This window comes from Eucalyptus grandis, chromosome 2 (genome assembly GCF_016545825.1).
Source record: "Eucalyptus grandis isolate ANBG69807.140 chromosome 2, ASM1654582v1, whole genome shotgun sequence".
NCBI classification, from domain to species: domain Eukaryota; kingdom Viridiplantae; phylum Streptophyta; class Magnoliopsida; order Myrtales; family Myrtaceae; genus Eucalyptus; species Eucalyptus grandis.
The window spans coordinates 12317660-12328742 of record NC_052613.1 but is presented as its reverse complement, the minus strand read 5'-3'; the positions used below and the strand labels follow the sequence as shown (position 1 = coordinate 12328742).

The following is an 11083-nucleotide window of genomic DNA, read 5'->3' as shown; positions in this document are numbered from 1 at the left end:
TTTTGATCTGGGGGCCAGTTGAGAATTTCTTGCATCAAGTAATAACCAACTTCAAAATGAATGGTTTACAAAAATAAAAAATTATGTATTGAAAAGCAAAGTAAAAGTCCCAGATTTTTTCTTTAATTTCCTGGCTTTCTCCAATAGCCATAGCCTTTCCACCAATAAAATTTTAACCATGCTGTAGTTCAATCGGAAACTCTTCAACTTGAAGATTAGCATAAGTGTGAGTAAAAAATAAGAAATTTAAAAGATCTGGAATGGGACAATTAGTTAGTCCTGAATAAAAACTATCTTTCCTGCATAATAAACAAATATAACCTTAGGTGCTTCGTATTCTACTTAGGGCGCTCGCCTTTAAGGCGCTTGCCTTCAAGAATGTTCCCGGCAATACAAGAAATAGAAGACTCCAGAGATGTTGGGGTTTTGATCACTCTATTTTCTTGGGTGCTTCGTATTCTACTTAGGTGCTTGTTTGTGGGGGCTCCTTTGGCCTTCTTTGTTTGCCAGCCTGCTCTCGGGTGTCCTTGTTGACTCCGGGTTTTTGGGTTTTCCTATTTTTGGCTGTTAGCCTTTGTTCTTTTTCTGCCGCTTGGCTTCTTTTGCTGGCGCCCTTCCACTCACTAGCTCCTAGCTCCTGAGTGCAAGTTTTTGGCACTGATCTTGCTGTATATTGGTTCAAGCTTCAATATATACTTACCATTCACCAAAAAAAAAAAAAAACAAATATAACAGTGATCAGACAAACAAAATTATATGCATACCCACCCAACAACAACAAAAATAAAATAAAATGAACAAACAAGACAAGAACCGAGATGCTTAACTTACCTACTCTTAGAAATTAGTGACCCCTTTTGATGATTTTTTTTCCCGCTGAATAAATCTAATGATTATGTTGACCCACAATAATGGGAGACCCCTAATCCCCAATGATTGTGACTTATTGGTATGGGCCGCCATTCTACAAAAGTGAGGTCACGAGATCGAAACCACTTGTGATGGTAGCGCGTGCATCTCACTACGTGGTGATTAATTCTGAACCATTGGCAACTTGACGGGATTAATGGTGACGGGGCTCGCCTACTTCCAAAGAGTGGGTCATGGATGTCGCTGGGTGATGACCTTCTCAGAATAAAAGCATCTCGTAGCAAATGCAGAATCCTCAAACTAACACCCAAGAGTAGCTACGGCGATTGATCCTTCCTCCCTCTCCCCTCCCGCATAGGAAAAATATAGGATCGCGTCAAATGTTGTCAAGAGATGGAATGGATATTTGAATATAAGAAAGATGATCTAGGCAATAGTTTGAATATGGGTTTTTATGTGAAGGGCTCATTCAGAATTTTGCTGTTATATTCACGTATTCAAAACCTCTGTTTTCAATCCATTCTTCCATCTCTACAGTAGTTGTTATTGCAAGAAAGTACAAATTTTTTGTTGACTAAGAAAATATTTTCTATAAAATTCTCCTAAACAGTGCCAAAAAAATGAAAATGGGGAAAATGTTTCTCTACAGTTGACTTCTCGTAAAACAGACACTTAGTTGCCTCCGAAACTATTGGCAAATGGCACTGCATACTCAATGTAAAATACTTGAGTTCCACAAGCGCTAATCAAGTTTATATGATAAATAAGGGCTGATGTAATTGTAAGTATGTCCTGCATACCAGCAGCCATCCTCTGTCCTTCTTTGCTTTCTCTCTGTAGCTAAGACTCAATTTCTGTTTTGTAAGGAAGTGTGACCCCGGTGAACCACTCTTTGCTGATGACAAGAACTAAACTCATCTGATTCCATGAGAGTAGAAGTATCTTCTTATAAATCCTGGAAATCTGCATGGAAAGGCGTCACCTTGCCTTTAGGAACCACCCAGAGCTCGTCCATGCTTACAGATTAGATGCTCATCTTGACTAACCTGCAAATCAAGGTGAAAAGAAGGCAATTAGCTGTGAAGATGATCCATCGTTTGCCAAATTGAAGTATTTTGGCGAGGAAATCAATCTCACAACCAGAATTCCTCCTTGGAACAAGACCTTGAATGAATGCCTCAACTACATCAAAATCCTATAGTTGGGGATGGTGAAAAATGCAAAGTCATACTCTGTCTATCCTTACTCCTTAGATAAGAAACTATTAATTTACAACAATAACACTTTAGTAGTCCCTGGTCATTAAAGCAGAACTTAAAGTCCACATTTATAAACAAAGAAACTTCCACATTAATCATGTGCAAGGCCCAATACTGCCGATAGGCCCAGATACCCGAACTACTTGGTATCATAGATCACTGTAATACAAAAACACTAGCCAGGCTAGCATAAATGTTCTATTCCCAATATTGCCAGTCGGAACAATTAGATTGGTTTTGGTTCCTATATAAATTAGATATATGATGGCAGAGGCTCCCTGTAGCTGTGATCACTAATTGGTTGTACTATATTCTCAATGTAAAGACTAGATTCCGATAAGTTCAATTAGTGTAAGAACAATAACAAGCTGACTAAAAAGTTTATCGAAAATCATAAGGTGGAGAAAAATGAGTTAACTTACCAGATGATAGCCGTCAAGCAAAGCTATCTGAGGTTTCTTGAAAGTTATCTTGGCAAATGCAACTCTGCTTTTCTGACCACCTAATTGTATGATCAAAGTACCATGTTATATGTGCGATAACATCCAAAAAGCCTCAGATAAAGTAGAGAGTGAACCACAATTCAGATTAGAAATTGGCTGCCCTCTAATATAGCTTCACAATGTCATAATAAAATTGCTTCAACAAAAACTTTACATATGCAACAGTTTTAGAGGAGGAGATGTGCCTGAAAAGTTACACATTGGTTGAAGCGCAAAATTTCCAATTACACCAGATAAACCCAAGCGAGCTCAAAGCTTTTGTTTCTTTCAGATACAATAATGTATGACATTACTATATTCCACGGTGGAGAAAATGCAAACGACTAATACTTTAAAGAACCGAATAAATATGCCCCAGAGGTCATTGCTGACTGCAAACATAGAGGCGGGCAGACTATTGTTATAATCTCAATCAAACAAGCATTAGTATATTAGCTGAAATTTCGAGCAAGTTGTAAGTCTTCGTTCCTAGCCCACCAGAGATCAAGACCTAAACAGGAGGTGATTTATGGAATATCAATGCTGTCATGAATTAGAGTTCTACTGAAAGCTAAAGCCATGACATGCCGAAAATTTTTATCCTGGATCACCTGGTTAAAACTACGAAGGATTATCATCAATAAAAAGAAGGTTCTCGATTCTAAAGAAAACCACAAGAAAAAAATAAAATTGCGTCCCCTAGCCTCCACATTAGATTTCGAAAAAGATTATTCTTATTTAGATCTTATATACTAGAAGAAAATTTAGAACATATTAGTGCACCAGATAAAATTAAACACTTTTTTTTTCCTTTTTGGGGATGGGGTTGAATTGCAGAAAACAACACATAACATTGACAGCATTAGCCCTACCTCAATAGCATTCGCAAGTGATCCTTCCAAGAGATTTTGCCAATACAAATCACAATATTATCTGCAGAACAACCAAAGTGAATGAGTTGGGACACAAGAAAAATATGTTGGAAAGAGAGCATACAACAAGCTCTGAAATTTCAAAGGAATATAATTGAGGAATGCTATAATTCTTCGTGATTCTCATGCAAAGTATAGTCCATTTTCATGCACAACTTGTTTGGACATCAAGCAGAGTTAAAGATATGTCAGAGATATAGCAAGAAGCAGCACTAAGAGCATTTCGTCCTACACTTCAATTGTCCAACAAAACTGAACTGATGCAACCAGATGAGAACACCCACCCAAATGTCAGTCTTTGAGCTTCAGTGGTTGGTTTTGGAAATTTATGTGAAACATCTTCATAGAAAAAATTAGGTTGTATCACACATTGAATTGAGGAAGGAGAATCGAAATTGATGCCTTCAAAACCAAAAGCTTACCTGAACTTTAGGAAACTTGACTGTAGTCAACAAAGACAAATCTTTTAGCATGGTTCGGATGTAGTCGATCGCAATTCATTGGATCTGAACCCGATCAATGTCGATGAGAGGGATCTCTTGGATTAGGGGCCAATACTGTCCGGTGAGTTTTGAGCATTGATGTTTTAGCATCTCGCATCCTTCTATCCCCAATACTTGGAGGGAGGGAGGAAGTCCATCCGCTGGCAAGTACCTCAATTTCGGGCAAATCATAAAGCATAACCATTTGAGAGACGAGAGATGGTTGCGAAAACCACTTGATAGTCTTTCAACGTTCCTCATATTGTAAATGGAAAGATAGGTTAGAGAGGAAGGAAATAGAAGACTCCACGCATCCTCCTCCTTCTTGTCCTCCGAAGGAAACCACGCTTTCTCTCCCTCCCTTCCCATGCTCAAGTCAATTGTCAAATACTTGAGGGATGTGAGCATGTATAAGCCCCATTCTCCTACTGGCTGCTTTAGATTCTCACACCCTAAAATTATAAGCCGCCGCAAATTGGGAGGCAAACCTCCTTCGGGGAAGCATTTGATATTTCCACAAGCACTAATGTATAGTTCCTGGAGGAATGTAAGATGATGCCATTGATTTGGTAGAGACTTTATCTTCGGACATTCAATGAGAGATAAAAGTGACAGGGTGATGGGAACGGGAGGGAAGTCCTCTATCTCCAATGTTGGACAATTAAATATTTCCAAATGAGTGAGATGAGAGAGCGTGTGAATGCACTGTGGTAGGCTTCCCAGATTCTTGCAGCTAGCAATACCCAAAGTATTTAGTGATTCTACGGTAATTTCTTCCAAATACTCCACTCCATTGCACCCACAAATATAAAGTGTCTTCAAAGCAGGAATTGTACCCTTGGCAAAGGGAAAGGATGTTAGAGAATCACATTCATCTAATTTCAAATATTCAAGTTGAGATATCAAGTTGTTACTGCTGCGATCATCTAGAGGAATGGTTAATCCTATGAGTTTAGGACAATTCCAAATGCTCAAATGTCTGAGTGTGTGCATCTTGCTTGGAAGCTTTTCTAAACTCGTGCAACCCCTCAATTCCATCCTTTCAAGGTTGCAAGGTAGTTGTATTTCTCCTTCTCCAGCCACAAAAGATGTGAATTGAAGACAACTATCGATGACTAAACTCTGAAGGCAAATAAGATTTTGCATTTCATTTCCATCTTGCCACAAGTGTGTTAACTTGTCACATTGTCCTATATGAAGCTCCTTTAACTTGACCAAGCAACTCATATACCCATGATCAAAGCAAACAAGCTTTGCAAGATTCCTAATTTTGAGAATGGTTAAAGAAGTTAGGTTTGCAAAACTCTTCATGATCTCCTCATTACAATCCTCAAGGTATAACTCACGAAGAGATGGAACACAAACTACACTGGTTGAGTTATTCAAATGTGGGCATGAATGAATTTCAAGCTTCGTGAGATGATCAAGTTGATGAGGCAATGTCCCAACTAACGAAATACAGCTTCGGACAACAAGATGCTGAAGACAAGAGAATGGGACTTCTTCTCCTGAGCCCTTAGCATACCAATCCTTCCATTCCCACATTTCGTCAAATTTCAAAGTTGTTAAGGATGAAAAAGGCTTTTTACCTCCATAAAATTCAGAGCTTATCATGCTTATTGTATTTAAACCTTCAAGAGATAATTCTCTAAGTGAAGGTAGCTGTCCAAGTGACGGCAACAATGTAACTTTAGGACAATCCCGCAAGCATAATGACACCATTTTAGAATAGGATGGATCATCTAACCATCTTGGGAATATTACACCACCATAATCAGAGATGGTGAGATTTTCAAGATTAGTGTTAGGCCGTAGAGAGCGAAGCACCAGTGCTTCATGCTCATCATTTCGAATGTTTCCAAAATTGTTACCCCAATGCAAGAACAATTTGTTAATGCCTCGCTTTCCAATCAAATTAGCATCAACTGCATCTCTTACTTCTTCCACCTTTTGCAATTCTGATATGAACAATTCTCCTTGAAGATGTGACAAGTTCTTTAACTCCTTTATTTGTGTTCCTTTCTTTGGTCCTACTATAAATTTGGACAAGATAATAAGATTCTTCAAATTACTAATATCCAATGGCATCTCTTTTAGACTCTTTGTATCTCTAATGTCAAGAAACCGTAAGTTGATCATTTTTGTGATCCCTGGAGGCAACATAGAAAACTTGCGACAACCTCTTAAGATCAAAGCTTGTAATTTGCACAGGGCAACAATTGACTCCGGTAGCCTTTTAATATCCGTGTATGAGAAATTGAGATATCGAAGGTGTTTTAAATCACCAACACAATTCGGTACCTCTATGATGGAACAATGACATAACGAGAACACCCTCAAGTATTTCAATTTTATCAACAAGTCTTGTAACACTTTATTGGAAATGTGAAATTTGTCTTTCCAACTGAATCTATCATGCAGTAACATTAAACTTCTTATTACCTTCATGTGTTCGTATGCTCTCAAGCTTTTTGATGTAACGAATAGCGTCGAGATGAATGATGCATACCTAGCTTTTTCAAGAGATGCATCATCTTCATCAGCTGCTAGCAAAGACTCCCCTGAGCTAAAGCATGTCCTACCTGCAATTGACTTTGCTAGATCATTAAGAAGATCATGCATTGAAAACTTAGATGCGTCAAATCTTGATTGTTGAAGAAATGATCTAGATACCAACTCATCGAAGTGATCCCATCCCAATCTCGAGATGTCATCATTTGCTTTTTGTCCATCCAAAAAGCCCTCCGCTATCCATAAGAGTACCAGCTCATCCTTCTCAATTTCATAATCCTTGGGAAACACCGCACAATAAGCAAAACATCTCTTCAAGTAAGAAGGAAGATGGACATAGCTCAATTTCAAAACTGGGAGAACCTCATCTTTTTTTCCCTTTGGAAGATCCCATATTCTATTATTTAAGATGGATTTCCATTTACCAGGATTCCTTTCATTACATAGGGCACCACCCAACATCTTCGCTGCCAAAGGTAAGCCTTTACATTTTTCAGCTAATTCCTTGCCTATTGCTTCAAGATATGGGTGGCTCTTAAAATTTGTCACTCCAAGAGCATGAAAGGCTAATAAGCTTGTACAATTATCAAGGGACAACTCCTCCAAAGGATATGGCGAAGCTCCTCTTATGGAAGCAACAGGAAGGTTGCGAGTTGTGATGATAATCTTGCTTACCTTGGCCCCTGCTTCAAATGGCTTTAAGAGGTCAGTCCATTTTCCGTAATTCTCATTCCAGACATCATCTAAAACCACAAGAAACTTCTTTCCAGATAAACTATCTTTCAACTTAACTTGAAGCCCATCAAGATCTTCACCCTCGCAGGACAACCCGGTGAATGACCGCAATATAGTCTTTGTTATGTCAAGAACATCAAAAACATCCGACACACAAACCCAAGCTCTCCTCTCGAAGTAGCTTTTCACTTTGGAATCATTATACAATCGTTGAGCCAAGGCTGTCTTTCCAACACCACCCATCCCAACTATGGGGACTATGCTTAGCGTGGCATCGGAATTTTCGACCTCACTGATCAATAGTTCGAGTACCTGTGCTTCTTCCTTCTCCCTACCAAAAAACCGAGGCTCTGGTAGAGAAGAGGTGGGATCCCTTTTGTTGGTGTAGTTAGATCTGTCCACAACATTCTCTTTTAAGCTTAGACGAGCCTTTCCGGTGACAATTGTTTCCAACCTGCCCTTGATCTCCTGGACCTTGGTTTTAGACACAAGTGAGCGTGGGATCAGATTCAACATAGAGGATTTATGTTGGCCAAAGCAAGAGAACTTCCATTTCACCCCGCCTATGCTTGTGCCGGATTCTACCTCTGACTTAACTTGAACAACTTTGAGCGCGAACTCATCGAGCAAGTCTTCCATGTCATAAGCCAAGTCCCTAACATCGTCCAGCCACAGCTTCACTAGATGGTTACCATCGAGTTGCCTTTCTTCTGCATCAGCTAGCACTGCATCGATTGTGACCAGCATCTCCTTCCACTCCTCGAGCAGGGCAACGCTGATTCCTTCTTGCTGCACATAGCCCAATGCTAGAGAAGTCAACTTGTCAAATAGGACCTCAAAAAAGGACGCCAAGAAGGAACCCAAAACTATCTCTCGGATGGCCATGGTGAATCAGCAGTGTTGAGAACAACAAAGGTGCTGTGATGAAGCAAATGAGCTAATAGAGAGAGACAACTATGAAGTCTAGGAAGACCTAACATTCAACTACCAAAAATATTAAATAAAGACCTATGAAGTCTAGGAAGACCTAACATTCAACAACCAAAAATATTAAATAAAGACCAAGACGTTCATCTACCAAAAATACTAAAGAAAGTTGAAGACTTTTAAGGATGCACATCAAAGGTTAGACAAATCAAATTAAAAAACATTTGTCCACAAGTGCTTCATTCGTCAATTGCTCTCCTTTATCTTCAAATCAAAATCTTTGGTTGTTGGACCTTGACTTTCGGCCGTCCAAAACAGAGTCTTCGCATGCTTAACTTAGATTGCACGCATATTTTCGTCAAAAGTATCGTCACTCGCGACTGTTTCGTTGGCTTTTTTAGCATCAGTATATTCTCAGTATCTTTATGATTCTAATGTATTTGTTTTTTTTGCTTTATTGGTGAATACACGATCCGTGTACGCTTTGGTATGATAGTTCTATTGCTAAAAATTCACAGCAATAACCTGCGGAAGAATGTTAAGATGGTAGTTGATAACTCGGAATCACTTAATAGGTGAAGCTTGGTCCTTTGAACATGATTTTTTTGTTCATCGGTGCGATGCCTAAAGTATAATTTGTGTCATTTTCCTTAGATTATGTATTTTTGAGTAGGTAATTTGTGACTCGTTTACCATTTCCATAAAGTAAATTAAAGCAACTTGGTTAATGCATTAGTTGGTCTGCTAACCCTTTTTCTTATCTACAGTGAATGAAGTTAACTGCAGTTATTGATATTGGCAAATAAGCATCTTCATGCAACTTGCACCGACTAAAATAAACAATTTGAAACCTAAGATATTGAGGATGCACCCAACGATTGCATCTTATTTTCTGTTGTAGATTTCCAAGTCATCAAAGACGGCTTGTCTTTTCAATAAGAAAAGCAGAAGCATGTGCTTTTGGCTAAGCACGAAAAAGGGTCAGCCACACCAACTAATCCATAAAGTAACTTGCTTTATTTTACCCTATAAATATTAAACGAGTCACAAATCACCAACTAATTGAATGTCGTGGCGAGATTTTTGAAGGGTCCTACCAAATTTCATGACTCAATAGATTTGATAGTCTCTGTTATTCACATTTGGCATAACTGCAGTTTATCCAAGGATGTGAGGAATCATAGAGGCCGTATATATATATATATATATATATATATATATATATATATATATATATATATATATATATGCTAAAAAATTATTGGATCATGTTGATCAATAGTGACCAATGTTCAGTCCCATACACGCTAAGACAAATGATGAAATTGATAGGACCTCACCTCAGCCTTTTTTTCTCACGATATCTAATCAAACATAGCATGAAGAACCATGACCACCCCCAAATGCAATAATTTGTGTTTCATCCACCAATTATTCAAGGCTAACATAGTGCATTTGATTAATACAATTTCGCTAAACACATAAGTGGTTATGCGTTTTTCAATTCACTAAACTTGTGTAATTAACAAATATATTATCATGTCTACCTACTTGATTCAAGGAAAATGTTCAATTCTTTTTCATTCAAAAAGAAGAACACTTAAAGACTCATACGGTGCAACTGATTATTGTCCCATACTATTTCAAATACCATATCATTCATGTTTTAGATATTGTGAGTTATAAGAATCAACAAGAGTCGAGAATCTAAACATGCACAGGCGGAACACGTGATGCTTGTGTATATACTAGGGGTGTCAGGAACCGAACCGTTAACCGAACCGAACCGAACCGAACCAAAAGATTTGGTTTTTTCGGTTCTGTTCTCATTAAAAACCAATATTTTTTTATTGGTTCGGTTTTTATCGGTTAACCGAACCGAACCGAACCACACAAACCGATAAAATCAAATCTTCGGTTTTATTCTGTCCCGAAGTCCTCTCCTCTCATGTCTGTCTTGGTTGGCTTGGAGGTGCAACGGCGACGGCGGCAGGGACGGCAACTGCGACGGCGACGATGACGGTGATGGCGACTGACTTTCTTCTGCAAGTCTCTCCTCCGTCTCTCTTCCTTCTGCGACGGCGACGGCGACTGCGAAGAGCACCTGCAGTCGCTCCTTCCGGACCACCATCGCCTTCAAGGACCCCATCGATAGTTTTCTCGAGGGACTGGGTTTTCGGAGGGCACCAATTAACAGGTAAAATCAACTCGAATCGTGTCGAGTTTCCAACTTTTAGGGTGCGTTTGTTTGCGTTTGTTTTAAAAAATTGTTCCGAGGAACATAAATAGAAAAAAGTGTTTCTTCCTCGGGAACAATTTTTGAACAAAACAACGCGTTTGGTAAACTTGTTAGGGAATAAAAAATAAACAGAAACATGTTTGGTAAATTTGGATAATTTTTTTATTTCTTTTTTTTTTCTATTTTTTTCTTATTTTTCCTTTTTTTCTTTTTCATTTTTTTTTCTTCTTTTGGCGGTCGCCGGCCAACAAGGGTCGGCCTCGCCTTGATCCGGCGAGGCCGAGCTCGCCCAGCCGGGCGGGCGGCGCGGCCTCGCCAGGGCCACCGCTGGGGCGATGCCGGCTCGCCCCGATCCGGCGAGACGAGGCTCGCCGTGGGCCGGGCGAGCTTGGCTCGCCGGATTTGGGCGAGATCGAGCCTCACCCAGCCGGCGCGAGGTCGGCCTCACCTTGATTCGGCGAGGCCGAGCTCGCCTGGCGGCGGTCGAGGCGCGGCCCTCGGCCGGCCGTCGGGCGAGGAGTCGGCCTCGCCGGATCGGGCGAGCTCGAGCTCGCCCGGCCATGGCGAGCCGACCCTCGCCCGGCTACGGCGAGCCTCGGCCTCGTCGGCTGGTCGCCAGCCATGGCCGGGGCCGGCGACCGGCCAA

General features: G+C 40.0%; 1 protein-coding gene and 1 long non-coding RNA gene across 4 annotated transcripts; both read right to left on the bottom strand.

Moving 5' to 3' along the window:
* Window positions 1–227: 227 nt before the first annotated feature.
* Window positions 228–1219, bottom strand: LOC120290908. The gene is made up of 2 exons (XR_005548694.1): window positions 832–1219; window positions 228–695 (listed from the first exon to the last, which is right to left on the bottom strand). It is a non-coding gene; the product is annotated as an uncharacterized LOC120290908 (long non-coding RNA).
* Window positions 1220–1245: 26 nt separating this feature from the next.
* LOC104428432 (putative disease resistance RPP13-like protein 1) lies at window positions 1246–8268 on the bottom strand. Of its 3 annotated transcripts, XR_005548693.1 has the most exons (5): window positions 3966–8243; window positions 3828–3882; window positions 3484–3544; window positions 2552–2631; window positions 1246–1916 (listed from the first exon to the last, which is right to left on the bottom strand). XR_005548693.1 is itself a non-coding variant. In XM_039307749.1 (2 exons), the coding sequence occupies exons 1-2, from the start codon at window positions 8154–8156 to the stop codon at window positions 6572–6574; spliced, it is 1494 nt and encodes a 497-aa protein (XP_039163683.1). In that variant the 5' UTR covers window positions 8157–8268; the 3' UTR covers window positions 6441–6571. The 3 variants fall into 3 exon arrangements, 1 of the variants encoding a protein (XP_039163683.1); XR_005548692.1 differs by lacking the exon at window positions 3828–3882 and having other exon boundaries at window positions 1247–1916; XM_039307749.1 differs by lacking the exons at window positions 1246–1916; window positions 2552–2631; window positions 3484–3544; window positions 3828–3882 and having other exon boundaries at window positions 6441–6607; window positions 6699–8268.
* Between the last annotated feature and the right edge of the window lie 2815 nt (window positions 8269–11083).